At 39.0% G+C, this 26643-nt stretch overlaps 1 protein-coding gene across 1 annotated transcript in view; it reads right to left on the reverse strand.

Annotated features, from left to right (window-relative positions):
- Positions 1–26643, reverse strand: part of MYH15 (myosin heavy chain 15) — a 112129-nt gene that overhangs the window by 41280 nt on the left and 44206 nt on the right. Inside the window, exons 16-19 of the mRNA XM_070800492.1 lie at positions 23300–23390; positions 20620–21009; positions 10203–10329; positions 16–134 (exon numbers count right to left, since the gene is read on the reverse strand). Of these exons, the coding sequence (XP_070656593.1) occupies positions 16–134; positions 10203–10329; positions 20620–21009; positions 23300–23390 (727 nt within the window). The remainder of the gene's footprint in view (positions 1–15; positions 135–10202; positions 10330–20619; positions 21010–23299; positions 23391–26643) is intronic.

The raw sequence follows: 26643 nt of genomic DNA on the forward strand, positions 1-26643 counted from the left end.
TAATAGATGCCTTACTTTGGTTTCTTCTGCCAGTTGCCCTTTCAGGTCTTGAATCTGCAGAGTGAAGATACTCTTTTCCCTGGAAAGTTGGTTTATCAGAGCTTCCATTTCTTCCAGCCTTTTCCGTAACTCACCTACAAAAAGATTTCACAAAGTAAGTTAATCGTGGTCTTCTTTCTCACCTACTGCCTTTCCCACTTAATTTACTGAGTTTAAAAGCAACTAATATGATCCATATATTTTTTATATTTATAAAGAGTACAAGAGTCCAGTTACCAACAAATCATGACAATGATCCTTTCCAGAACTCACAAGAGAGTCCTAAAAAAGAACTAATTTTTGGTAGTAAGCATGACTATTTAACACAATATTCAGTTGGCCAGAAAGCTTGTCTGGGTTTTTCTGTAAGATGTTATAGAAACATTTGAATGAACTTTTTGAACAACCCAATATTCAATTCAGCTCAGTTCAGTCACTCAGTCGTGTCTGACTCTTTGCGACCCCATGAACCTCAGCACGCCAGGCCTCCCTGTCCATCACCAACTCCCGGAGTCCACCCAAACCAATGTCCATCGAGTCAGTGATGCCATCCAACCATCTCATCCTCTGTCATCCCCTTCTCCTCCTGCCCTCAATCTTTCCCAGCATCAGGGTTGTTTCAAATGAGTCAGCTCTTCACATCAGGCGGCCAAAGTATTGGAATTTCAGCTTCAACGTCACTCCTACCAATGAACACCCAGGACTGATCTCCTTTAGGATGGACTGGTTGGATCTCCTTGCAGTCCAAGGGACTCTCAAGAGTCTTCTCCAATACCACAGTTCAAAAGCATCAATTCTTTGGTGCTCAGCTTCCTTTATACTCCAACTCTCACATCCATACATGACCACTGGAAAAACCATAGCCTTGACTGGATGCACCTTTGTTGGGAAAGTAATGTCTCTGCTTTTGAATATGCTATCTAGGTTGGTCACAACTTTCCTTCCAAGGAGTAAGCATCTTTTAATTTCATGGCTGCAATCACCATCTGCAGTGATTTTGGAGCCCAGAAAAATAGTCAGCCACTATTTCCACTGTTTCCCCATCTATTTGCCATGAAGTGATGGGACTGGATGCCATGATCTTCATTTTCTGAATGTTGAGCTTTAAGACAACTTTTTCACTCTCCTCTTTCACTTTCATCAAGAGGCTCTTTAGCTCCTCTTCATTTTCTGCCATAAGGGTGGCGTCATCTGCATATCTGAGGTTATTGATATTTCTCCTGGCAATCTTGATTCCAGCTTGTGCTTCTTCCAGCCCAGTGTTTCTCATGATGTACTCTGCATAGAAGTTAAATAAGCAGGGTGACAATATACACCTCTGATGTACTCCTTTTCCTATTTGGAACCAGTCTATTGTTCCATGTCCAGTTCTAATTCTTGCTTCCTGACCTGCATATAGGTTTCTCAGGAGGCAGGTCAGGTGGTCTGGTATTCCCATCTCTTGAAGAATTTTCCACAGTTTATTGTGATCCACACAGTCAAAGGCTTTGGCATAGTCAATAAAGCAGAAATAGATGTTTTTTTATGGGATTCTCTTGCTTTTTTGATGATCCAGTGGATGTTGGCAATTTGATCTCTGGTTCCTCTGCCTTTTCTAAAACCAGCTTTAACATCTGGAAGTTCACGGTTCACGTATTACTGAAGCCTGGCTTGGAAAATTTTAAGCATTGCTTTACTAGCGTGTGAGATGATTAGCTATCACTGAGAATCTTCCACAGAGTAAGTATTTTATGTATATTATCCAGTTTAATTCTCATAACTATTTGATAATGTAGGTATTATATTAGCCATTTTTCAGAAGGGAAAACACAGCCGCTTACTTAAATGTGATTGAGATACAAATCTGCACAGCTAGTAACCAATGGACATAGAGTCAAATTAAGCTTTTAATCCTGAAGAACACGTTCTTTCTTCTGTGGCATGCCCTCTTGTTTATTATGTGTGAGTCTACAAATTTCTGGCCATATAATTTTTAGATAATTACAACTTCTTTGCCTCATTTGTAAATTGAGGATAACAATAAAAGATTGTTAGTGAAAATTAATTGAGTGTGAATGTACTTTGTAGACTGAATTGCTAAATAAAGACTAGAAATTTTCATTAAAGTGTAGAGAATGTGATCAAGAGATGGGTAGATTTTATTTCACTCTAGTGTACCTTCCCAGCTTAGGTTATTTCATTCATAATAGGTGAGAAATGACTTGGTTATTAGAAATGGCACTAAAGCAGAGCCAATCCTCAACAAAAAACATTAATTCTATTACATAATTAGTCCAACAATAAAAACTCCAAATATTTATGACTCCCACTCCTCTTGATATGAAGAAGTTCTAAAATTCTCAGCATTATAAGAAAGCATCTGTTTGGGTTAAAACTGCAATTACCAAACTTTTTAGTCTTAGGAACACTTTATACACTTAAAAATCATTGAGGACCCCACAGAGGTATTGTGCATATGAGTTTTATATTAACAGTGTATTTGAAAATAAAAGAGAAATTTAAGATACGTATTTACTCATTTTAAAAGATAAAAATCTGAAAGACATGTTAACAGAAGTGACAGTTTTTAGAGGCAAAGCTATGTATTCCAAAACAAACAAAAAATTAGTGAGAAAAATCAGCTTATTTTACATTTTAAAAAACTCTCTGGCTTAATAAAAGTCAGTTGGTTGAGGAATCCAACTGTTCCGGTTGAAGCATGTGAAGAAATCCAGCCTCTCACACATAAGTAGCTAGAAAAGGGAGATGTATTTTTATAGTTTTTTCAGATAATTGTGATGATTGTTTGATGCTATACCAAAACTCAACAAATAGAAGTTTCCTAAGGGTTAATGGTATAAACCAAACAAATGAAATTTTTTATTCTGTTCCATTAAAATTCATGGATCGGTCTTAAATTTTGAATGGATCTTTTACCCATATATCATTTTGCAGCACCAAGTAGTGGTGATTTGAAAAATATATGTTTACTCAATTATGCAGATTTTTCAAATGTTAACACATTTCATCACACAATATAAAATAAAATCATACTTGTTAACATCACCACTTATCTCATAAAAAAAGCCTTTAAGGTTCAGATCAAGATGGAGGAGAGGAAAATCCTCAGCTCACCTCCTCCCACAGATACACCAAACTACAACTAAATATAGAACAACTATCTCTGAGAATGACCTAAAGACTAACAGAACAGATTTTCTATAACTAAAAGGCCATATGGGGAAGGGGAAGAGGGCAGAGACATTGTCTAGTGAGAACATGCACCCCCACTAAGGCCACTAATAAGTGAGAGGGATATCCCAACTGTTGAGGTCCCCACTAGGGAGTGAGGGGTCCAAGCCCCCCATCAGGCTCCCCAGCCCAATGTACTTGCACGGGGAAGACAAACTTCCATAATTTCTGGCTGTGAAAAGCAGCAGGGCTTAGGGTGGGGAAAGCCAAAAGGCAGTGGGAAACTGAAACACTGCTCACGTACAAACTCCCTCCAGGTCTCAGTGCAGAGGCAATAGCTTGAGAAACACCTGAGTCATAAAGGAGGAGATGGCCAATATTGACTACTATTAGGATGTACGCTAGAGGGCAGGGATCTGGCAGAACTTTCTCCAATGGCAGAAGCACTTGTGGTCACATTTTTATTCATTTATTTATTAACTCTTCTGCCACCTAGCTGGCCCAGAGCTGGTGGGCACCATTTCTGTTACTTTCAATCAACCTGGCTAACAGGGTATACTTCCACCCCAACACTCCCCTGAGGATCAGCATGCCTCTCAAAAGCCACCCCATGACTGCCCTACCAAACAGGTGGCATGAGCTGCACCAATGCCCTTCCAAAGTGGCTCTTACACCAAATGACCTGGTGGGACATCTTGGCCAGCATCAGCACTCCTTTCAAAGGAGCTCCCACTTGGGAGTTAGCTCCATCCACAGCACATCTACAGCAGTCACAACCAAGCGATGCAGCCAGCCAGGCCTGGTACCAGCTCCCCCAACTAGTGTGCCCACAGCAATTGTGGCCCAACCACATAAGAGAATGAACACAGCCCAAAGAGGGAAAACCTCAGTAACAAGAGGCTCTGGTGACCATGGGAATTGTGCCATGGAGCCCCACAGAAACCTTCCACATAAGGTCACTCTTTCAAGACTGGGATATGGAGCTGATCTATCTAATACATAGAAGCAAACCATAGAGTTAGGCAAAGTGAGGAGAAAAAGGAATACTTTCTAAATGAAAGAACAAGACAAAACTCCAGAAAAAGAACTAAATAAAATGGAGCTAAGCAATATATAAGAATATAATTCAAAGTAATACTCATAAAGATGCTTACTAAACTCAGGAGAAGACTGAATGAACTCAGCCTGAGAACTTCAACAAAAATATAAAAAAGAACCAATCAGAATGAAAGATTACAATAACTGATATGAGAGTACACACTAAGAGAATCAACAACAGATTAAAAGATGCAGAACAGATCTGCAGTCTGGAAGATGAGGAATCGGAAATCATCCAATGAGAACAGGAAAAAAGAAATAAGAATTTTTAACAGAGATTAGTTTAAGGGACCTCTGGGACGTCGGGCACACTACCATTTGCATTAGAGAGGCCCCAGAAGGAGAAGAGAGAGACAGAGGACACAGAGGTAAAATATCTCAACATCATAAATATCATCTATGACAAAACTACAGCTAACCTGATACTCAATGGTCAGACCTCTCAAAGATCAGAATCAAGACAAGGAGGTCTGTTTTTACCACTTTTAGTCAACACAGTACTAGAAGTCCTAGCCACAGCAATTACAAATAAAAAGGGGTTTAAAGACATTTAAATAGGAAAGGGAGAAAAAAACTCACTATTTGCAGATGATATAATATATACATAGAAAACCCTAAAGCCTCCATCAAAAAACTATCAGATCTAATAAATGAATTCAATAAAGTTATAAGATGCAAAATCCATATACAGAATCAGATACATTTCTGTACACTAATAACAAACTATAAGGAAGAGAAATGAAGAAAACAATTTCATTTACAATTACATCAAAAGTATAAAATACCTAGGATTAAATGTAACCAAGAGGTTAAAAGACCTGTTCTTGGAAAACTATAAGAAATTGAGTAAAGAAATTAAAGATACAAGTAAATGGAAAGATACTCTATGTTCATAGACTGGAATAATTAATATCATTAAAAAATATTACTACTGAAAGCAATCTACAGATTCAATGTAACCCTTATCAAAAATTTTGTCAAAACTAGAACAGATAACCCTAAAATTTGTATAGAACCACAGAAGTCCCAGAAAAGCCAAAGCGATCATGAGAAAGAAGAACAAAGCTGGAGGTATCACACAACCTGATTTCAAGCTATACTACAAAGTTATAGCAATGAAAACTATGATATTGGCATAAAAAATAGACACATAGATCAATGGAATGGAATGGAATACTACTCAGTCATGAAAAAATGAAATTATGTCATTAGCATTAACATGGATGGACCTAGAAGGTATAATGTTAAATAAAATAAATCAGACACGGAAACACAAAGACAAATAACATATTATTTCACTTATATGTGGAATCTAAAAAAAAAAACGAACAAACAAAACAATATAGAAACAGACTCACAGACACAGAGAACAAACTGGTAGCTGCCAGAGGGGAAGAGGATGGAGGAGTTAAGTGAAATAGGTTAAGGGGTATGAACTTCTTATTTTAGTTATAAAATATGGGGCTATGATGTACAACATAAGGGTTATAGTCAATGGTATTGAAATAATTTTGTATGGTAACAGATAGTTATTAGGCTTATTGTGTTGATCAATTTGTAATACAGAGAAATGCTGAATCACTGTATTATATACCTGAAACTAATACTATACACAATAAAAAAAAGAGGCGGGGGAGTCTTGAAGAATTGAGAGCCATCAAGCTCATGAAAAAAATCTAATTTTTACCTAAAAGCTCCACTTTTATTATTGGCAACAAATATTGTCAGTTGTTTCCCTTGGAGTGACAGGCTCACTTTGTTCATTTTTGAAAAAAATATCTGCCAAATATCTAAGTCTGAATAAGCATAGTTTGTCAAATATTCTTTCAAGTAAATACGATTCTTCCTGAAAAATTGCTAGTTTAGCTCAGAACTTAAACAATCACACATCCTACTTTAGTATGAAACAGAGGTGCTTTATGCACACTTTCTGTTTTGTTACACAGAATATTAAAAAGATATATACTTGGGGCTGAGATATAATTAATTTTTACTGTTTCATTAAGGACATTCTTAAGTAAAACGGACTCTTTTTTAAACTTTTGAGTATATACCAGCAAATACAATGATTAATACTACAGCATGGTGCTACTGCCTTGGTTTGTGCTAAGGCTCCAGCAGTTTTAATCATCATTGCTTTCGCACCATCTATAATAGCAGCAAAAGGACTGAAAGAGCAAAGAGCATCTTAGTATTGAATGAAAGAGCTCTAACCTCTCACTTAGTTCCCCTGAAAGAGCCTTGATGATTGTTGGGGTTCCATGGACCAAACTTTGAGAAACTCTAGGTCACACATCATATTTAAAAGTATTCTGAGGAAATGCCAATCCATTAAGGGGTTGAGACTAACATAACACATATGTTACAGAATTGGGATCCACTTAACATGGCTTAACTGATCACATTTACTATTGGTCTCCTTTGAAAGCAGACTGTAATCAGTGGACAGGACAGGGCATGAGAAAGAAACTTTGGAAATAGTAGCAAAAAAGAAAAAAAGCATCAAAAATCTGGACCATCGTCCTAGTGAGAGGAGGGGAGTTTGGATAGGTATATACTTAAAATTTAATCCGTACAAGAGCCAAAAGGTAAAGCCGAGAATAAAGGAGGACATAAAATGCCCTGCATCCTAAGCAGAATTATCATCTCAGATCCAGTTTCATTTCACTCACCCACCAATTTCCTCATCAAAAAAGTGAATAGAAAATTAATACCAATAAGTAGAGGGAGGTAGGTAATGCCTATCAAACAAATTGTACACAGCACTTCCTTCAGCACAGACATACAGTCATTTTCCAGCCTAGCCTCCAGACTGCACGGTCCCCACACAGACTATATCCTAAATGGCACCAAAGATCAAATTGGGGGTTTTGTATTGAGGCCAAGTGTCACACACCCTGTCATCAGCATGAGAAGAGTCCTGCTTAGTGTCCCTGCTAGAATCTAAAACACTTCCCTCTTTTAGAGTTCCAAATCTATAGTTTGGATGGCATCATCAACTCAATGGGCATGAGTTTGAGCAAACTCCAGGAGATAGTGAAGGACAGGGAAGCCTGGCATGCTGCAGTCCATGGGGTCGCAAAGAGTCTGACATTATTGAGCAACTGAACAACAACAACCAGATTTAGCATCTAGAAACAGAGGTGTCCACAGGCAGAATGATAAATGGCCTTCATTTGGAAGGATAAATGGCCTTCACTGTCTTTTTAAAGTGAGTGCCTCTGGGTATCAAGAACACATTGTTTATTTTCATTGGCCTAGGAAGTCTATCTCTGGGAATATATTACTAAAAATTATTCTAATTACAGACAAACAGCTAGCCACATGCTGTTCATAGCAGACAAGCAAGTTACAGGGCAAGATGAAGTAACCATTGTCCATCTAATTGATGGATGAGAAACACTCATAATGACTATACAAGATACAAAAAAGCTCATGATGAATTTAAAAAGAAAAACCTCAAATAGATTGCCATCATGTAAAAGATAGAGGGGGAAAACCTCATTAATAGTGGTTGATGGTTAAGAATAAGCCACAGAACACTGTTCTAATTTTAACTGGTCAAATGTTTGAGGATCCCCAGCAAATGGCAGGCATTGCTCTAGATGACTAACATATCAGTGGACATAATAAAGGCCCCTGCCCTCATGTAGCTTACACTGTGGCAGATGGAGACAAGACAAACTTATTTATTATGTCAAGCATGTAGTTTCTTTGAAGGTATTAAATTCTATGAAAAAAGAAGGACATGGAGAAAACTGGTTGAGAGTACTCAAATGTCACCTTCCCAACAAGGCCTATCCTGACTTCCCCCAGATCTATTTGATTAACTCTCATCTTTAAGTTTTTTCTTGATGAGTAGGGTACTCTACGCAGAAAAAATAGTCAGGGCAAGACTCTAGGGTGGGAGTATGCCTGATATTTTCAAAACATAGCAAAGAGGTCAAAAGAGAGGTGTAGGTTCATACTACCCAAGGCATCTACAGATTCAATGCAATCCCTATAAAATTACCAATGGCATTTTCCTCAGAACCAGAACAAAAAATTTTAAGATTTGTATGGAAACCAAAAGACTCTGAGTAGCCAAAAGAATCTTGAGAAAGAAGAGGGCTGGAGGGATCATGCTCCTTGACTTAAGGCTATACTATATAAGTTGTGTCTGACTCTTTGTGACCCCATGGACTGTAGCCCACCAGGCTCCTCTGCCCATGGAATTGCCCAGGCAAGAATACTGGAGCGCATTGCCATTTCCTCCTCCAGGGAGTCTTCCCAACCCAGGCATCAAACCCAGATTTCCTACATTGTAGGGAGATTCTTTATTGTCTGAGCCATCAGGGAAGCCCCATATATATATTCTGCTGAGTCACTTCAGTCGTGTCCAACTCTGTGTGACCCCATAGACAGCAGCCCACCAGGCTCCCCTGTCCCTGGGATTCTCCAGGCAAGAACACTGGAGTGGGTTGCCATTTCCTTCTCCAACGCATGAAAGTGAAAAGTGAAAGTGAAGTTGCTCAGTTGTGTCCAACTCTTAGCGACCCCATGGACTACAGCTTACCAGGCTCCTCTGTCCATGGGATTTTCCAGGCAAGAGTACTAGAGTGGGGTGCCATCGCCTTCTCCACATATATATATATATTACTTGGCCATAAAAAAAAAATGAAATAATGCCACTTAAAGCAACATGGATGGATATAGAGATACTCATGTATGGATGTGAGAGTTGAACCATAAAGAAGGCTGAGCATCAAAGAATTGATGCTTTTGAACTGTGGTGTTGGAGAAGATTCTTGAGAGTCCCTTGGACTGCAAGGAGATCAAACCAGTCAATCCTAAAGGAAATCAGTCTGGAATATTCTTTGGAAGGACTGATGCTGAAGCTGAATCTCCAATATTTTTGCCACCTGATGTGAAGAGGTGACTCATTAGAAAAGACCCTGATACTGGGAAAGGTGAAGGCAGGAGGAGAAGGGGACGACAGAGGACGAGAGGACTGGATGGCATCACCAACTCAATGAAGACTGGCATGCAGCAGTCCATGGAGTCACAAAGAGTTGGACACAACTGAGCAACTGAACAACAACAACAAAAGCAACAAGGATGGATATAGAGATTATCATATTAAGTGAAGTCAGACAGAAAAAGACAAATATCATATGATACCACTTATATGTGGAATCTAAAAAAAATGATACAAATGAACTTATTTACAAATCAGAAATAGACTCATAGAAAACAAACTTGTGGTTACCAAAGGGGAGAGCAGGGATCAAGGAGGACATAAATTCAGAGTTTGGGATTAATATATATACACTACTGCCCATAAAATAGGTAATCAATGACCTGCTATATAGCATAGGGAACTATACTCAATATCTTGTAATAATCTTTCATGCAAAAGAATCTGAAAAAGGAATACATACACACATACGTGTATGTAACTGAATAACTTTGCTGTACAATTGAAATCAATACAACATTGTAAATTAACTATACTTCAATTTGTAAAAAATATAAATATAAAAAATAGGTGTGGGCTCATTGAAAATTAGGGGAAATGCCTATTTCAGTGAGGTAGATATGATAAAGTGGCATGTCTTATAGACTGTGTGGATAGTCTCTACCATCCTTGGATCATGAAAGCTACTCCAGTCAACTGCATATTGCTTTTCCCCTTCATGGAAGAGAGTTGGGCAAGGCCTTTCAAGGTGGCACAGAGGTGATCCTTCCCAGACAAGAGCATGTCTTGGAAAAGATAACATCAAGGGCCTCACCACCCCCCTAGAATTTTTAAATTCCCACCCAGACTCAGTGATTGGATCATCATTTCAGTGGTTTCTCCACCATTCTTCTGGGCTTGAGACTTGTAAGTGAAGCAACACCAAAAGTTTACTTACCATTCTCACTCCGTAGCTTTGTCTTCTGCGCTGTCACGTCATTTGCTAATTGAGTCACTTCATCCAGTTTTGCATTTGCTTCTTTCAAGCGTTCCTCATACAGACTACAAAGCTTCTCAGCATTAGCCTACAAGTTGAGAGGGGAAGGTTGGACATGGTTTATAGAGAACATGCTGAATTAGCTGCATAAGGAAGGGAGGGAGGGGTGGTTCCTGGGACCCTTGTGCTCTCCTCTGCCCTGAAAGTCACAGCTAGCATTGGAAAACCATGTCTGCTAATTTTAAACAGCACAATACACTCAGAGTCTGGGCCCCTAGGCGGCCCAAACTTTTCAAATTACAGGTATTAATGGAGAAACAAGTATCTGGTATTGGGGAATGTCTCTAGAATTCTTTGCTTTTCAGAAGAAGGAAATGTGTCAAACACTGATGAAGTATATAATTACTTCCTGACATTATATATTTAACCATCTTTCTTTTCTTCTAGACTATAAGCTTCATGAGGATAGAGATTCCATTTGATAACAGATTATACCCCCTATGTCTAGAATAGTATCTAACACATATTAGGAGCTCAATAAACAAGGGGATAGTTCAGAGGGATGGGAAAGAAAGGATGGGAAAGATGGAGGAGGAAGGAAAGTCCAGAGGGTTGACCAAGAAGGACAGGAGAAAGCAGATGAATCTGAGATACAGCAGCGTAATAATAGAAGTTTGAACTGCGAAAACAACTGGACCCTCCCAATCATTAAGGTTGCAGGCTCATGATTACCCTGCTGGGTTATCATTTCAATCCCAAACTCCAACTTCTCAGAATTGGTTGTTCATGTTTAAAGAAAATGATATGCTAAGTGACCTATGCACTTTTACCTGGTTTAAGTAACCAATCTAATCATCAAATTTTTGCCACACTGAAAACTAATGCCAATGACTTTGAAATTCAATATTTTCAGGACCAAGAGCTTCCAAATGTAAGATGGTGCTGGCCCCTTTACCTAGCTGTAATTTTCATTCATATTATTAATATGGTCAGATATCATAAAATGACACGTGGTACTTCACAGTTCTACGGATTTTACATTGCTGTTTTTCTGTTTTGTTCTCAGTCCGTATGAGACTTTTGTCTCTATAAAGAAATAGTGCTATGGAAAAAGGAGGGGAGATGTAGGGGAAGGGATAGCAAGAGAGAAGAAGGAGAGAGAAGGAGATTACTTTGACAAAGAAAGGATCACATCAATGGCATTTCAAGAAAATGGTGAAAACTGTGAAATCTGGTGGTAAGTCTAATAGTTTTCAACGTTAAACTAATTTTTATGATATAGCAATGGCCAAGGGAGAGAAACATCTCCAGGATGATGCCAGGTTTAGTCCTTTGGGAAACTTCTGAGTCAGCAAAGACTTTGGAGCTCTCCAGCTGGAGCCTGTGCTGTGATGAAGATTGTTCTCTGTAAACTTACTCTATTTTATAGTTAGAAATGACTATTCTAACTGTTTTTGGAAGACTCCTAAATTACATCTTATATCCCCAAGGCCAAATACAGAGCTTGACACAAAATAGGAGACTCAAATTACTACAAACTTTAGTGAGAGGTTGGCAAACAGACCCACTAAAGTTTACTTAGAGGTCACATTCAAGCTTTCCCTATGAACCTCAACCCCCAAATTGGTTTTTTTTTAACTGGGTTGGTATATTATCCACTGATTAGCAAACAAAGGAAGAGGCCATTCAGAGACTGACAAGAAATATCAGTAATTCTACTCACAGATATTCCATAGCACACCCATGCCAGGTGGTGGATATGAAACCAGACCTGCCAGAGGTTCAATCAGCTTTCTGTACATCACGAAGGTTAGAACAATGATGTTAAATGCCAGACACACTCAATTACCCGCAATCTCCACTTATCACTAGAAGCTATAGAAAAAACCCAGGCAACACTTTTTAAATAGTCTGTAATTTTAAATATTTTGATTGTTGAATATGTTTGCTTTACTACTTCTGAAAGTAATCTGACAGTCAAAGTTGGCACACTCATTTTCCTCACAGTTTTCCTCAGGAACTCAGATTGCCTCTGTTTTATAAATGAGGAAATGGTCAGAGAGGCTAAATACCTTGCCCAAATTCACACAGCTAGTATGTGTTGGGTATAGGATTTGATCTGGTGCAAGAAAAGAAAAAGTCAGACACTAGATTCCTAAGGATCTGTTATATCAAGTAATAACAAAGGAAATGTTAAGGATTAATTAACTTAACATTCTAGTTGATTGAAATTGTCGTGAATCCTGTGTGAAACTGGATTCCAGATCCAATTTATGGATTCTGGAAGAAACTGAATAAAAATATGACTATGTGAACCATTTTTGTTTTATGTTCACTCCAATAATAAATGACCTATGAATTGGGTCAGGAGGAAGACAGCCAGATGTGAGAAATGCCATTTCTGCTTATGACCAGGAGTGTGCTCTTCTGCACACCTGTTTGCTGAGGGTGAAAGAACACAGATCTCCATAAGACAGCTTAGTCAGTGTTGTGGGAGTGGCAAGCAAAGGAGCCAGAGAATTCCCTGGTTTCAAGAGAAGCCTGTGTGATTAAGCCCTGCATGGCTGTGCACACCTGCAGAGCAGGCAGCTACTGGGCAGGCATAAGACATTCGCCCTCAGGCACAGCCTCAATTGGTAGTTATCCATGGCACTAACATTGGTATTGTGTTTTCAATCGAAAAAGTGTTTTCATAAGCAGGATCTGCAAAGGCAATGTGATTGTTTATCTAAAGGTGGCCTGGACAGGGGCATGCCATTCAAAGGGTGGTACCCTCAAAAGTACTTCAAGTTTCAGCCTAAAGATAGACACTAAATTTTGATACCAAGAAGGAAGAGGTTAATGGAATAATGCACATTTATTCTGAAGCTGGTTCTTAAAATGACGCATAAAAATGCTGCCTCCTAGAAATTCAGGAACCAATGGGAATTCAAAATAATCAAGATAATTGTGAGATTGCCTATAACTTCTAAATTGCCCTGGGCCTCTCTGTCAGCCTAATATGCTTTCGAAAATGCTTTGGTTTCTACTGTACCACTGAGTATTGGCATTTCTGGCATTATAATTCAAGAAAAGATGAAGTAAACAATTCAAGATAAAGTTCAGCATAATGTATACGCCTATGAGAGTGAACAGAGTCAATTTATCCCACCAAGAAATATGTAAGGCAGCAACAGAATGCCATCACCCACAGACATACACAGGATTGGGGGTTGAGGCCCATCTCCACCATATAATTTTTGTGACCCTGAACAAATGATTAAATCTATGAGCCACAGAAATCCCAAGAGGCATATGTAAAAAACTGATGCTAGTAACTGAGTGTACTGATTATGGAAAGCACTTAGTAAACATGAGTAAAATCAGATCTAGTTTCTACCTTAGAGATGTCTTCTACTGAAGCAAACTGAAAAGATTACAATGTGGCAATGCAAAGGGGATGCCAAAAGTGCTACAAGAATTCAGAAAATAATTCAGGTAACATTTTAATCAGGGATGTTGAACTTGAGCACTCCAGAGACACAGTTCAGTTTGGAAAAGGCACATTGGTGGGAAAATGGATATTTGATGGAACGCAGGCATTCTAGCATGGCTAAAGTAGAGGGTCTAGGAAACAAAGTTCTAGAATCTAAAACTGGCACGAGGAGTGGAGTCAGATCATGGGCTATAGGGTACCTTAAAGGGCAGAAATGTGGAGTTCACTCTGAAGCAGGGACATGATTCCACAGAGCCATGCATCTCTTAAAATATTCATATTGGTACTATTTTAAAAAGATTGGGAAAAAAAAGATAATTTAGAAAACACTGCAATAATCCAGTTAACAGATAATGAAATTTTTACATATGAGTGGGAATGGAATGAAAAATTACAAGACAGTACAAAATTGACCTTCTCTAAGAATTGATTGGAAAGCAAAGAACAGAGAGGAAACACAGTTCTAGGCTGAGAGTCTGGGTGATGGAAGGAACAGGGTGCTGGTGGCAAAAAGATCCATAGGAATTATATGTCAGCTTCAGGAGAGGTAAGTCTGGCTTTAGACATGCTAATTTGAGGAAAGAGAGACATTACTGATCTTTGCAAGAACCAATTAAGAAACTACTTTTAAGATGTGTGCTTAGTCACTCAGTCATGTCCGACTCTTTGCAGCCTCATGGACTGTAGCCCACCAGGCTCCTCTATCCAGGGGATTCTCCAGGCAAGAATACTGGAGTGGATTGCCTGAGGATCTTCCTGACCCAGGGATGGAATCCAGGTCTCCTGCACTGCAGGCAGTTCTTTACTGTCTGAGCTACCAGGGAAGCCCAACAAAAGGGGAAATAAAGGACATTGCAGGGGTTAAAGGAGTGAGGAGGTAGTGAGATATACACTGACTTGTGGGAGCTGGTTTCCAAACAAGGCACACAAGTGAGCCACACTCTCTAGTATCCACACCCATGTGTAGACCCTATCCTGTGACTCATCACTGTTGGGAGTCACACAGAATCACTCCACTGTATTGCAAGCCAACCTCACAAGAGTCTTTGCAGCTTCTGGTCTCTTGGAATACTTGCTTTTAGTGCCCTGAATTACGATGTAAGAAGTCCAACTCCCCTATGACTACCACGCTGTGAGGAAAGCCAAGCTAGCTACATGGAGAGGTCATAAGGAAAGAGACATTTCCAAACAGCCCTCAACTGTCTAGCTATCCCAGCCCAAGAGCCAGACAGGTGAGTGAATAAACCTTCAGATGATTTGAGTCACAACCACCATCTGCGCTAAGCCTGTCAAGCCCCAGAACCAAGAGAGAAAAATAATAAATTATATTGTTTTAACTTCAAGGTTTTGAGGGTGATTTGCTACATGCTGCTGCTGCTGCTAAGTCGCTTCAGTCGTGTCTGACTCTGTGCGACCCCATAGACGGCAGCCCACCAGGCTCCCCCATCCCTGGGATTCTCCAGGCAAGAACACTGGAGTGGGTTGCCAATTCCTTCTCCAATGCATGAAAGTGAAAAGTGAAAGTGAAGTTGCTCAGTCGTGTCCAACTCTTAGCGACCCCATGGACTGCAGCCTACCAGGCTCCTCCGTCCATGGGATTTTCCAGGCAAGAGTACTGGAGTGGGTGCCATTGCCTTCTCCGGATTTGCTACATATCAATAGATAAATAGAACATTACTCTTTGGTCAAGGAATCAGATTAAGACAGACATGGACAGGCTTTGCTTTTCTCTCAAAATACTAACCCTAGTATGGAAAAGTCTGTTTTTTTTTGTTTTTTGTTTTTTAATATGTGGATAATGGTTATGTGGAAGAATATTTTATTGTTTGGAGCAAGAATGAAAGAAATGGCTGAGTGAATATATTATAAGGTGAAGAGAGAAGTTATAATGAATGGTCTTAATCTTATCAGTTAAGTGTTAACATTTAGTAAAAGGATGGATTCAGGAAGGCAGGGTTGGAGTCTGAGGAAGGATTTTTGTTTCTCTTTTAAAATAAAACAAGTTAGAAGAATAAAGAACTTCTGAGCAGCAATGAAATTCCAGAGGAAGTTGGTAAGTATAAAATTAATACATAATTAGTACGGATTTATGGTGAATCTGTCAATGGTCTTATGATTTTATGACTTACTACTAAAATGTATAGCAACAGAAGAGTTCCTGAGGATGAATGAGGGGCAAAGAGTAAGGTCTTCTAGTGCTCACTTGCACTGATAAAGGAAGATAAACCTACAAGGGCAAGGAGTGAGAATGTTTTCATTGCTGAGTTGAAGACAGAATCCAAACAAAATGCAGCATACAGAAGAGACAGAGGAAGAGAGGTCCGAAGTCTTCACTAGATTTATATTTTATGATAATTGAAGGTGTGATGGCAGGGAGAGTGGAGAGGAAGAAAGAGAAGGAAAAGTGGGGTAGTTGTGTTTCTATTCAATGTGCTATTTAAAGGAAATTAAGGCTAAATATTTCAGGAGTCACTCAGTATCTCTGAAGAAATCGTACATTTTTATGGTTGTCGTCCTTAAAGATCAAGCTTTATTGTTGGTTTGTCTTCCCAGATGACTACAGATTCTGCTCACAGGAAGAATCTGGCACTGGTTATTTGCTCTGCATGGCCTCAATCAAAGCTCCTCTCAACTGCCAGAAGGTAAGGAGGTTCTTACCTGTGATCTGATACTAGTCATTTGAGATGAGAGCTGGCAGAGTAGAGATTAATGGACTCGGTGAAGAAAGAACATGTGAAAATTCTCCTAGTGTTGGCTTATTAAAGAGATGCCAGAGGACACAAAGGAGAAAAAGTTCTTAACTTCCCCCAAAGCTGTTTGTACCATTTGTTTGGATGGACTTAAAGTTCCTGAGCCCCCTCCTTGGAGTGCTCCCAACTCAAAGCCATCCTTCAAGAGAGAAACACCACTGATGAATCTATTTGCAAAGCAGGAATAGAGATGGAGACATAGAGAACAGACTTGTAGACACAGGGAGGGAAAGGGTAGGGTGGGATGAATTGAAAGAGTAGCACTGACATATATCCACTACAGTGTGTAAAGTAGACAGCTAGTGGGAAGCTGCTATATGGCATAGGGAGTTTAGCTCAGTGCTCTGTGATGACCAGGAGGAGTGAGATGGGGTGGGAGGGGGAGGCACAAGAGGAGAGGACATGTGTATACGTGTTATTGGTTATTGTACAGCAGAGGCTAACACAACATTGTCATGCAATTATCCTCCAACTGAAAAAAGAGAGAGACACACACCATGTACAAGTTAGTGGCATCCCTTGTCCAGCCTACCTACTGTGTCATCACTAGAAAGACCCACAAGGAACACAGACTGGAATTCCAATAAGGTCAGAAGCCACAGGCTACCTTCAGGGGATGGTCATGGAACTTTAGCAATGCCTGAGATTAGACCTGATCTAGAGAGGAGCTATCCCACACCCGAGGTCAGAGGTGGTGGCCTAGAGGAGCTACTCCATGCCCAAGGTCAGGGGAGGTGGCCATGAGGAGATACCCCTTGTCCAAGGTAAGAGAAACCCAAGTAAGACGGTAGGTGTTGTGAGAGGGCATTAGAGGGCAGACACACTGAAACCATACTCACAGAAAACTAGCCAAACTGATCACATGGACCACAGCCTTGTTTAACTAAGCCATGCTGTGTGGGGCCACCCAAGACGGACGGGTCATGGTGGAGAGGTCTGACAGAATGTGGTCCACTGGAGAAGGGAACGGCAAACCACTTCAGTATTCTTGCCTTGAGAACCCCATGAACCATATGAAAAGGCAAAATGATAGGATACTGAAAGAGAAACTCCCCAGGTCAGTAGGTGCCCAATATGCTATTGGAGATCAGTGGAGAAATAACTCCAGAAAGAATGAAGGGATGGAGCCAAAGCAAAAACAATACCGAGTTGTGTATGTGACTGATGATACAAGCAAGGTCCAATGCTGTAAAGAGCAATATTGCATAGGGACTGGAATGTTAGGTCCATGAATCAAGGCAAATTGGAAGTGGTCAAACAGGAAATGGCAAGAGTGAACATTGACATTCTAGGAATCCGCAAACTAAAATGGACTGAAATGGGTGAATTTAACTCAGATGACTATATCTACTACTATGGGCAGGAATCCATTAGAAGAAATGGAGTAGCCATCATAGTCAACAAAACAGTCTGAAATGCAGTACTTGGATGCAATCTCAAAAACCACAGAATGATCTCTGTTCGTTTCCAAGGCAAACCATTCAATATCACGGTAATCCAAGTCTATGCCCCAACCAGTAACGCTGAAGTTGAACAGTTCTATGAAGACCTACAAGACCTTTTAGAACTAACACCCAAAAGAGATGTCCTTTTCATTATAGGGGACTAGAATACAAAAGTAGGAAGTCAAGAAACACCTGGAGTAACAAGCAAATTTGGCCTTGGAGTGCAGAATGAAGCAAGGCAAAGGCTAATACGGTTTTGCCAAGAGAATGCACTGGTCATAACAAACACCCTCTTCCAACAACACAAGAGAAGACTCTATACATGGACATCACCAGATGGTCAACACCGAAATCAGATTGATTATATTCTTTGCAGCCAAAGATGGAGAAGCTCTATGCAGTCAGCAAAAACAAGACTGGGAGCTGACTGTGGCTCAGATCATGAACTCCTTATTGCCAAATTCAGACTTAAATTGAAGAAAGTGGGGAAAACCACTAGACCATTCAGGTATGACCTAAATCAAATCCCTTACGATTATACAGTGGAAGTGAGAAATAGATTTAAGGGACTAGATCTGATAGACAGAGTGCCTGATGAACTATGGACGGAGGTTCGTGACATTGTACAGGAGACAGGGATCAAGACCATCCCCATGGAAAAGAAATGCAAAAAAGCAAAATGGCTGTCTGAGGAGGGCTTACAAATAGCTGTGAAAAGAACAGAAGTGAAAAGCAAAGGACAAAAGGAAAGATATAAGCATCTGAACGCAGAGTTCCAAACAATAGCAAGGAGAAATAAGAAAGCCTTCCTCGGTGATCAATGCAAAGAAATAGAGGAAAACAACAGAATGGGAAAGACTAGAGATCCCTTCAAGAGAATTAGAGATACCAAGGGAACATTTCATGCAAACATGGGCTTGATAAAGGACAGAAATGGTATGGACCTAAGAGAAGCACAAGATATTAAGAAGAGGTGGCAAGAATACACAAAAGAACTGTACAAAAAATATCTTCACAACCAAGATAATCACGATGGTGTGATCACTCACCTAGATCCAGACATCCTGGAATGTGAAGTCAAGTGGGCCTTAGAAAGCATCACTACGAACAAAGCTAGTGGAGGTGATGGAATTCCAGTTGAGCTATTTCAAATCCTGAAAGATGATGCTGTGAAAGTGCCGCACTCATTCTGCCAGCAAATTTGGAAAACTCAGCAGTGGCCACAGGACTGGAAAAGGTCAGTTTTCATTTCAATCCCAAAGAAAGGCAATGCCAAAGAATGCTCAAACTACCACACAATTGCAGTCATCTCACACGCTAGTAAAGTAATGCTCAAAATTCTGCAAGCCAGGCTTCAGTAATACGTGAACCATGAACTTCCAGATGTTCAAGCTGGTTTTAGAAAAGGCAGAGGAACCAGAGATCAAATTGCCAACATCTGTTGGATCATGGAAAAAGCAAGAGAGTTCCAGAAAAACACCTACTTCTGCTTTATTGACTATGCCAAAGCCTTTGATTGTGTGGATCACAACAAACTGTGGAAAATTCTGAAAGAGATGGGAATACCAGACCACCTGGCCTGCCTCTTGAGAAACCTATATACAGGTGAGGAAGCAACAGTTAGAACTGGACATGGAACAACAGACTAGTTCCAAATAGGAAAAGGAGTACATCAAGGCTGTATATTGTCACTCTGCTTATTTAACTTATATACAGGGTACATCATGAGAAACGCTGGGCTGGAAGAAGCACAAGCTGGAATCAAGATTGCCGGGAGAAATATCAATAACCTCAGATATGCAGATGACACCACCCTTATGGCAGAAAGTGAAGAGGAACTAAAAAGCCCATGATGAACGTGAAAGAAGAGAGTGAAAAAGTTGGCTTAAAGCTCAACATTCAGAAAATGAAGATCATGGCATCTGGTCCCATCACTTCACAGCAGATAGATGGGGAAACAGTGGAAACAGTGTCAGACTTTATTTTTGGGGGCTCCAAAATCATTGCAGATGGTGATTGCAGCCATGAAATTAAAAGACTCTTACTTCTTGGAAGACAAGTTATGACCAACCTAGATAGCATATTGAAAAGCAGAGACATTACTTTGCCAACAAAGGTCCATCTAGTTATGGCTATGATTTTTCCAGTGGTCATGTATGGATGTGAGAGTTGGACTGTGAAGAAAGCTGAGCGCTGAAGTATTGATGGTTTTGAACTGTGGTATTGGAGAAGACTTGAGAGTTCCTTGGACTCCAAGGAGATCCAACCAGTCCATCCTAAAGGAGATCAGTCCTGGGTGTTCATTGGAAGGACTGATGCTGAAGCTGAAACTCCAGTACTTTGGCCACCTCATGTGAAGAGTTGACTCATTGGAAAAGACCCTGATGCTGGGAGGGTTTGGGGGCAGGAGAAGAAGGGGACAACAGAGGATGAGATGGCTGGATGGCATCACCAACTCGATGGATATGAGTTTGAGTGAACTCCAGGAGTTGGTGACAGACAGGGAGGCCTGGCGTGCTATGGTTCATGGGGTCGCAAAGAGTCAGACATGACTGAGTGACTGAACTGAACTGAGCCAATCTGAAGATCTCTAGCTTCCATTAGCAGGTACTTTGAGTCACCAATTTACTTTAACTTTCTCTCCCTCCCCCTCCTCTGCCTACTTCCATGTTCTAAATCCTCAAGAAGAGCTTGTAAATGTTCTTTACCTTAGCTCTGGTCATCTGTTCAACATGGATCAGGAGATCGTTCACTTCGAGCTCTAGGTCACTCTTGTCTTTTTCCAGTGTCTGCTTGACCTGTTGTAAATTTTCTACCTGGCTCTCCAGCTCAGCCAGGCTATCTGCGTGTCTCTTCTTCAAAGAGGCAGAGGTTGCCTCAAAGTGCAGTGTGGCCTCTTCCAGGTCTCGGCGGAGCTTCTGGAATTTTGTTTCTTGTTTCTTAGTTATCTCCAGCTGAGCCGAACTGACACCTCCTGCCTCCTCCAGCCTCTCATTCATGTCTTCCAGCTCTCGGATGAGGTTAGCTCTCTCCCTCTCTACCTTGGCTCGAGTGGTCCTTTCAGCTTCCAATTCTTCTTTCAAAAGTTGTATCTGAGTCTATAGCAATAAATAACTTTAACTTTCACTAAGCACTTGTAGCATATTTTATATTCAAGAGCTCTACTGTACTTTTTTTTCTCAAAACTAAGCAAAACAACATAACACTTTTGGTTCTCATTTATAGCTAAAGAAGATAGAATACAGAGAAATTAAGTAATTTGCTCCAAAGCAGTACCGAGACCAGAATTAAAATTTGTAATTCCTCCCAATTTCCCAGACCATGGTGATGAGCAACCTCATTAGATTATATACATGAGGAGGACATTTTAATAAAGAGCACTTTGCAAAGGACTAGAAAATATCTTTCATATAACAAGGAAACACTTTAAGGAGAGCTTATAAAAAATAACATGATGAATTTTATATATAATACCTCATTTATCTGAAATTTATTTACCTGAAAACCTTAACTATTGCCAACTTTGGCTAAAATCTCATCAACAGATTAAATACCCCTGAGTTCAAGCAGCTAACTCATAAGACACAGCATCCATTTAATTTTATACAAATTCTGACAAACTTGGTTACTTGATTTCTTAGTCTGAAGGTGATTTTAAGTAGCGGGAAAGTTGAAGTAACAAATTAAAATTGGTGGAGGAATGGGATTATTAATTGGGGTAGTAACCTGATATTATTAGAAGCAGAATTACAAGACAAAGAAGAGCAGTGATAAGAATTCTCAGAGCCCAAATGTCTTTTGCTCTAAGGGCAAATAGCTTTACAAATCTTGATAGCATCATTGTGGGACAGGACAGTAAAACTGATGATGGTCATTAATATCACCTTAAATAATTAGGTGTAGGTTAGGGCAGAAGAAAAAAGGAATGACTTATATTTTAGAATATACTTTTCTTTCCATTAAGTAAGAGTATGACTGCTAAAAGGAAACTAAAATTTGCTAAATTTTTTAGACTGAACCAAATAAATAAGGGTATCTAAGCTGGATGAGTTGTGACAGAGGTGCTAAAAAATTTATGATTTCCACACCCAACTAATCATGATCCCCTTACAATTAGTTATCTTGAGATATAATACCTTCATTTCAAACAATACTCTAACCAGATCAAACATTTCTGAAACATTTCCTTAGAAATAATCTTTGGAACATTATTTTAAGTCATCAGGGTAAGAAAGTTTGTATTTTGGATAAATTGAACATTTTTTTGGATCAACTATCTTTTGAAGAGAAGTCTGGTAAATATGATAGACAACTGCTTGAAGATAAATATTGTCTGAAAGCACATCCATAAAGCAGGGAGACTGGCTGTATTTGACTCAAATGTCTCAGAAAGTAATAATCAGGAAAAAATTCCAAAATTATTTTGAGTAATAGTTACATTAATGAGATAACTAACTCCAAAGGAAAAGAACCCATCTCCATGTATATGTGAGGAGTTATATGTTTTAAATTACTTTATAATGTGGAGAAGACTCTTGAGAATCCCTTGGACTGCAGGGAGATCAAACCAGTCAATCCTAAAGGAAATCAACCCTGCATATTCATTGGTAGACTGATGCTGAAGCTAAAGCTCAAATACTTTGGGCAAAGTACTGAAGCAAAGAGCTGACTCAATTGAGGGCAGGAAGAAAAGAGGGCAACAGAGGATGAGATGGTTGGATAGCAGCACCAACTTCCTATGAGTTTGAGCAAACTCCAGAAGAGAGTGAAGGACAGGGAGGTCTGGTGTGCTGTAGTCCATGGGGTCGCAAACAGATGGACATGACTTAGCAACTGAACAACATAATGTGGTAATATAGTATAAAACAGTCACATAGTCTAAACTTATAAATAGCTGCCCATTATCAAATAACGTTTTGAGTCTACAAGTAGCTATAAAACAGATTTTCAGTGTAACTGTCTTACAATTACAAAGACTAATCATCATAAAAAATTAAATTGTTAATACTGAATGCTTACCATGGGTCAGGCACTGAGCTTACCACTTAACTGTAGTTACATTTTAGTTCAAACGTTGTCAGGAAGATTAATGAGTAAAAATATAGATGTCCTGGGTTTTAGTACAATGCCCAGTTTTTGTCAAACATTCAACATATTAGCTATTTGTTTTTACTATCTTCATGATAAGGAAATCTAAGCTTAAGTAATATTCCCCAGAGTCACCTCTCTGTAGAATGCCAGGTTACCTTCTCAACCAGCGTTTTTTCCTGCTTCTGTCGATCATTGGCTAGGGTTCTGGCTACTTTGGCAGAACATTTGTCACTGAAGCAACAGTCATCAACCAGGGATTGAACTACAGATACACACAGGGATTTGATAAATGATCACCTGGAACTCTTTAACCGTCTTCTGAAGCTGAGCCACCAGGCTTTTCTCATTCTCCACCTTCGACCTCATCTGATTCATTTCTAATTCTTTCCTGTTAGGGAAAGAGTTGTCAAATGAAATTGCTCAGAGTAATAACATTTTGTTTAAATAGTCTTCAAATTATTGTAATAATATATGAAGTCATTCATTGTAAAAATTCAACTATTACATCTAGAGCGGAAGTCTCCTTGGCTATTATACCCAGCCTCTGTTCCTTCCCTAGAGGTAACCACCATAATCAATTTGATGTGGCTCCTTCTGGACATTTTTCTAAGTACTGACATATGTTTGTGCTTATGTATCAGTAGAAATAGTTTCATTTTCTTTACTGGGAATGGTATAATATTATATACATTTAGATTTATAATTTCATATTTTTTAATATTTATTTTATTTGACTGTGTTGAATCTTAGTTGTGGCACTAGGAATCTTTTGCTGCAGTGCAACTTCCTAGCTGTGGCTCACAGGCACCAGAGCACATGGGATCAGTAGTTGTGGTGCCAGGCTTAGGTGCTCTGTGGCATTTGGGTCTCAGTTCCCCAATGAGGGATCGAATCCACATCTCTTGCATTGCAAGGCAGATTCTTAACCACTGAACCACCCGGGAAGTCCCTGTACAACATTTTTAACTCAATAACACACAGAGATTTTTCCACTTTGGCCTACACATAGATTTGTTATTGTTTCGTTGCTAAGTCTTGTCTAACTCTTTTGCGACCCCAAAGACTACAGCTAGCCAGGCTCCTCCTCCTGAGGTTATTTCTCTACGTGGGCTTTCCTAGGCAAGAAAACTGGGGTAGGTTGCCATTTCCTTCTCAAGGGGATCTTTCTGATCCAGGGATTGAACCCATGTCTCCTGCTTGGCAGTTAGATTCTTCACCACTGAGCCAGCACGGAAGCCCACACGTAGATGACTTCACTTAGAAATTAACTGTGAAATACTAGTCTATGACTTAGATATTATGTGGTTTTCTTATTCACTTCCCTATTAATAATCACTGAGTTTTCCCCCTAAATTTTACTTTTATAAATAATGCTGTGCACCCTTGTGTACATGTGAGTGTTTCTAGAGTGGATACTGAGCAGGGAATTGCTGCATCGGTTATAGGTATGTATCTAAAAACTTATAACTTTGGCCCCCAATAGCAGTGTGAGGTTATTTCTCTACATTCACATTTAATATTAGCACACTTCTAGTGTGTCACTGTTTTATTATGAATGTCCTTGTTTACTAGTGATGACAGCATGTTATCAATTATGAGGATTTTAAAATAAAACAAATGACCTGCTCACTTGTGTCCTTTGTCCATTTTTCTGTTAGGTTTTTCATCTAATTATTGAATTACACATTTTCCTTTAATATTCTTGATATTTATTTTTTGGTATCTGCTTCAAATTTGTTCCAATTTCATTTATGTTGGTTTTTGCCACTAAATGTTTAAAATGTTGATGTATTAACTTCAAGTTTATCAACATAGTCCTTTTATGCCTTTGGATGGGGTTTGTGACTTATTCAGAAAGTCTGGCCTGCCAGTTTCCTAAGACTTACCACCCATATTGTTTTTTAATTGTTTTTTTTAACTGAAGAACATTTAACATGAGATCTTCCCTCTCAACAAATATTTAAGTGTGCAATACAATATTAACTATAGGCAGAACATCACACAGATCTCTAGGACTCAGTCATCTTGCCTAATGGAAGCTTTATAACCACTAAACAGCAACTCTGCATTTCCCCTGCCTCCCAGACTCTGGCAACCACCATTCTACTTTCTGTTTCTAGGAGTTTGACTGTTTTTAGATGCCTCCTATAAATGGAATCATGCAGCATTTGTCCTTCTGTGGCTGACATTTAATTTAGCATAAAGTCCTTCAGGTTTATCCCTGTTGTCACAAAGGGCAGGAATTCCCTTAAAAAGTGGCTGAATAATAATCCATTAAATGTATACATCACATTTTCTTCATTCATTCATTCATTCAATAGGGATTTAGGTTGTTTCTACATCTTGGCTATTGTGAATAATGCTGCATCTTCTAATGATTTTATAGCTTTATTTTTGCATTTAATTCTTTAATGCAACTGGATTGTGTGTGTGTGTGAATAGCATGAGGAAGAAATTTAACTTTTATCTCATAAGATGAATAGCTAATAATCTTGGCACTATTTATTAAGTATTCTATCCTCTCATCACCATTTTTAAATGCCACATTTTCATATATTAAGTTTTCATATATACACAGGTCCATTTAAAGAAAAGGTTGTATAATAAATTCATAATTTCCTCAAAACACAGGTTTCTAAAATGCCAGAGCTCTTTGACCTGTGGCCTACAAGGACATGGAGTTATCATTTCACTTTGCCAAACTGAAACACAATCTTCATAATTAAATGCTGAAGGGACTGTATCATCATTTTGCCTTTCACTGTTCCACTACATTCATAGGGTTACTTATTTCATCTTTTCCAAACACCTATCAAGTTCAATAAGTTATTGATAAGCTATTAATCAAGTCTACAAACACCTATCAAGTTTAGTAACTTATTGATAGGCTATTAATCCAGTCTGACCACAAGCATGTATCATGGAAACTCGTATACACAGAAGGGAAAACCAGAAGCTCATAGCTGCTCACTGATTCTCTTCTTCACTGTGGGTGCCACAACCAGTGTGCTCTCCACTTCAGACAGGCCTTATCTTACTCTTAGATTTCACTGTTTCCCTTTCTTATTTATTTCAAATAACTTGAAAATCCCTAGTTGTTAGAAGAAAGTCTAGCTAAACAGAGGGAGACAAAAGGGACAAGGTAAGAAAATCTGTTTCACTGAATAATGAAATTCAACTGATAGGGCCATCTTGCCCTGAACTCCTTGGGAGTCTGCGTGAACTGAAGGTCTATTCATTTTGATCATGCTTTCAATTTTAAAGTTTAATACTTAAAAAGTAAATTACTAGACCAAAAAAGTTGTATAAATGTCTAATGAAGTTACATCTGGCATATAAGTTTTGTTTTGTTTTTAAAAATGATCAGAGGGTATATGGACTTCATATTAGAATTTATTTTTGATTTTTTTACTTTAAGCCCTTGATCTCATGAGTAAACGAAGTGAGCCACTTTTATTTTTTGACTTGTAACTTCAAATTCTAATAATTTGCATCTGCTATGTCTTACACCTTTCATTCACATCTGCTAGTCAGACTTTTCAATCACTTTCTTGTAGGTTATTATATAATTATAAAAAGAAGAGTAATCTCATAAAGTCTAGCAAAAAATAAAAAACCCTCAACTTCCTAGGCTTGTTATC

The sequence above is a fragment of the Bos indicus genome, chromosome 1 (genome assembly GCF_029378745.1).
Source record: "Bos indicus isolate NIAB-ARS_2022 breed Sahiwal x Tharparkar chromosome 1, NIAB-ARS_B.indTharparkar_mat_pri_1.0, whole genome shotgun sequence".
Classification (NCBI taxonomy): Eukaryota; Metazoa; Chordata; class Mammalia; order Artiodactyla; family Bovidae; genus Bos; species Bos indicus.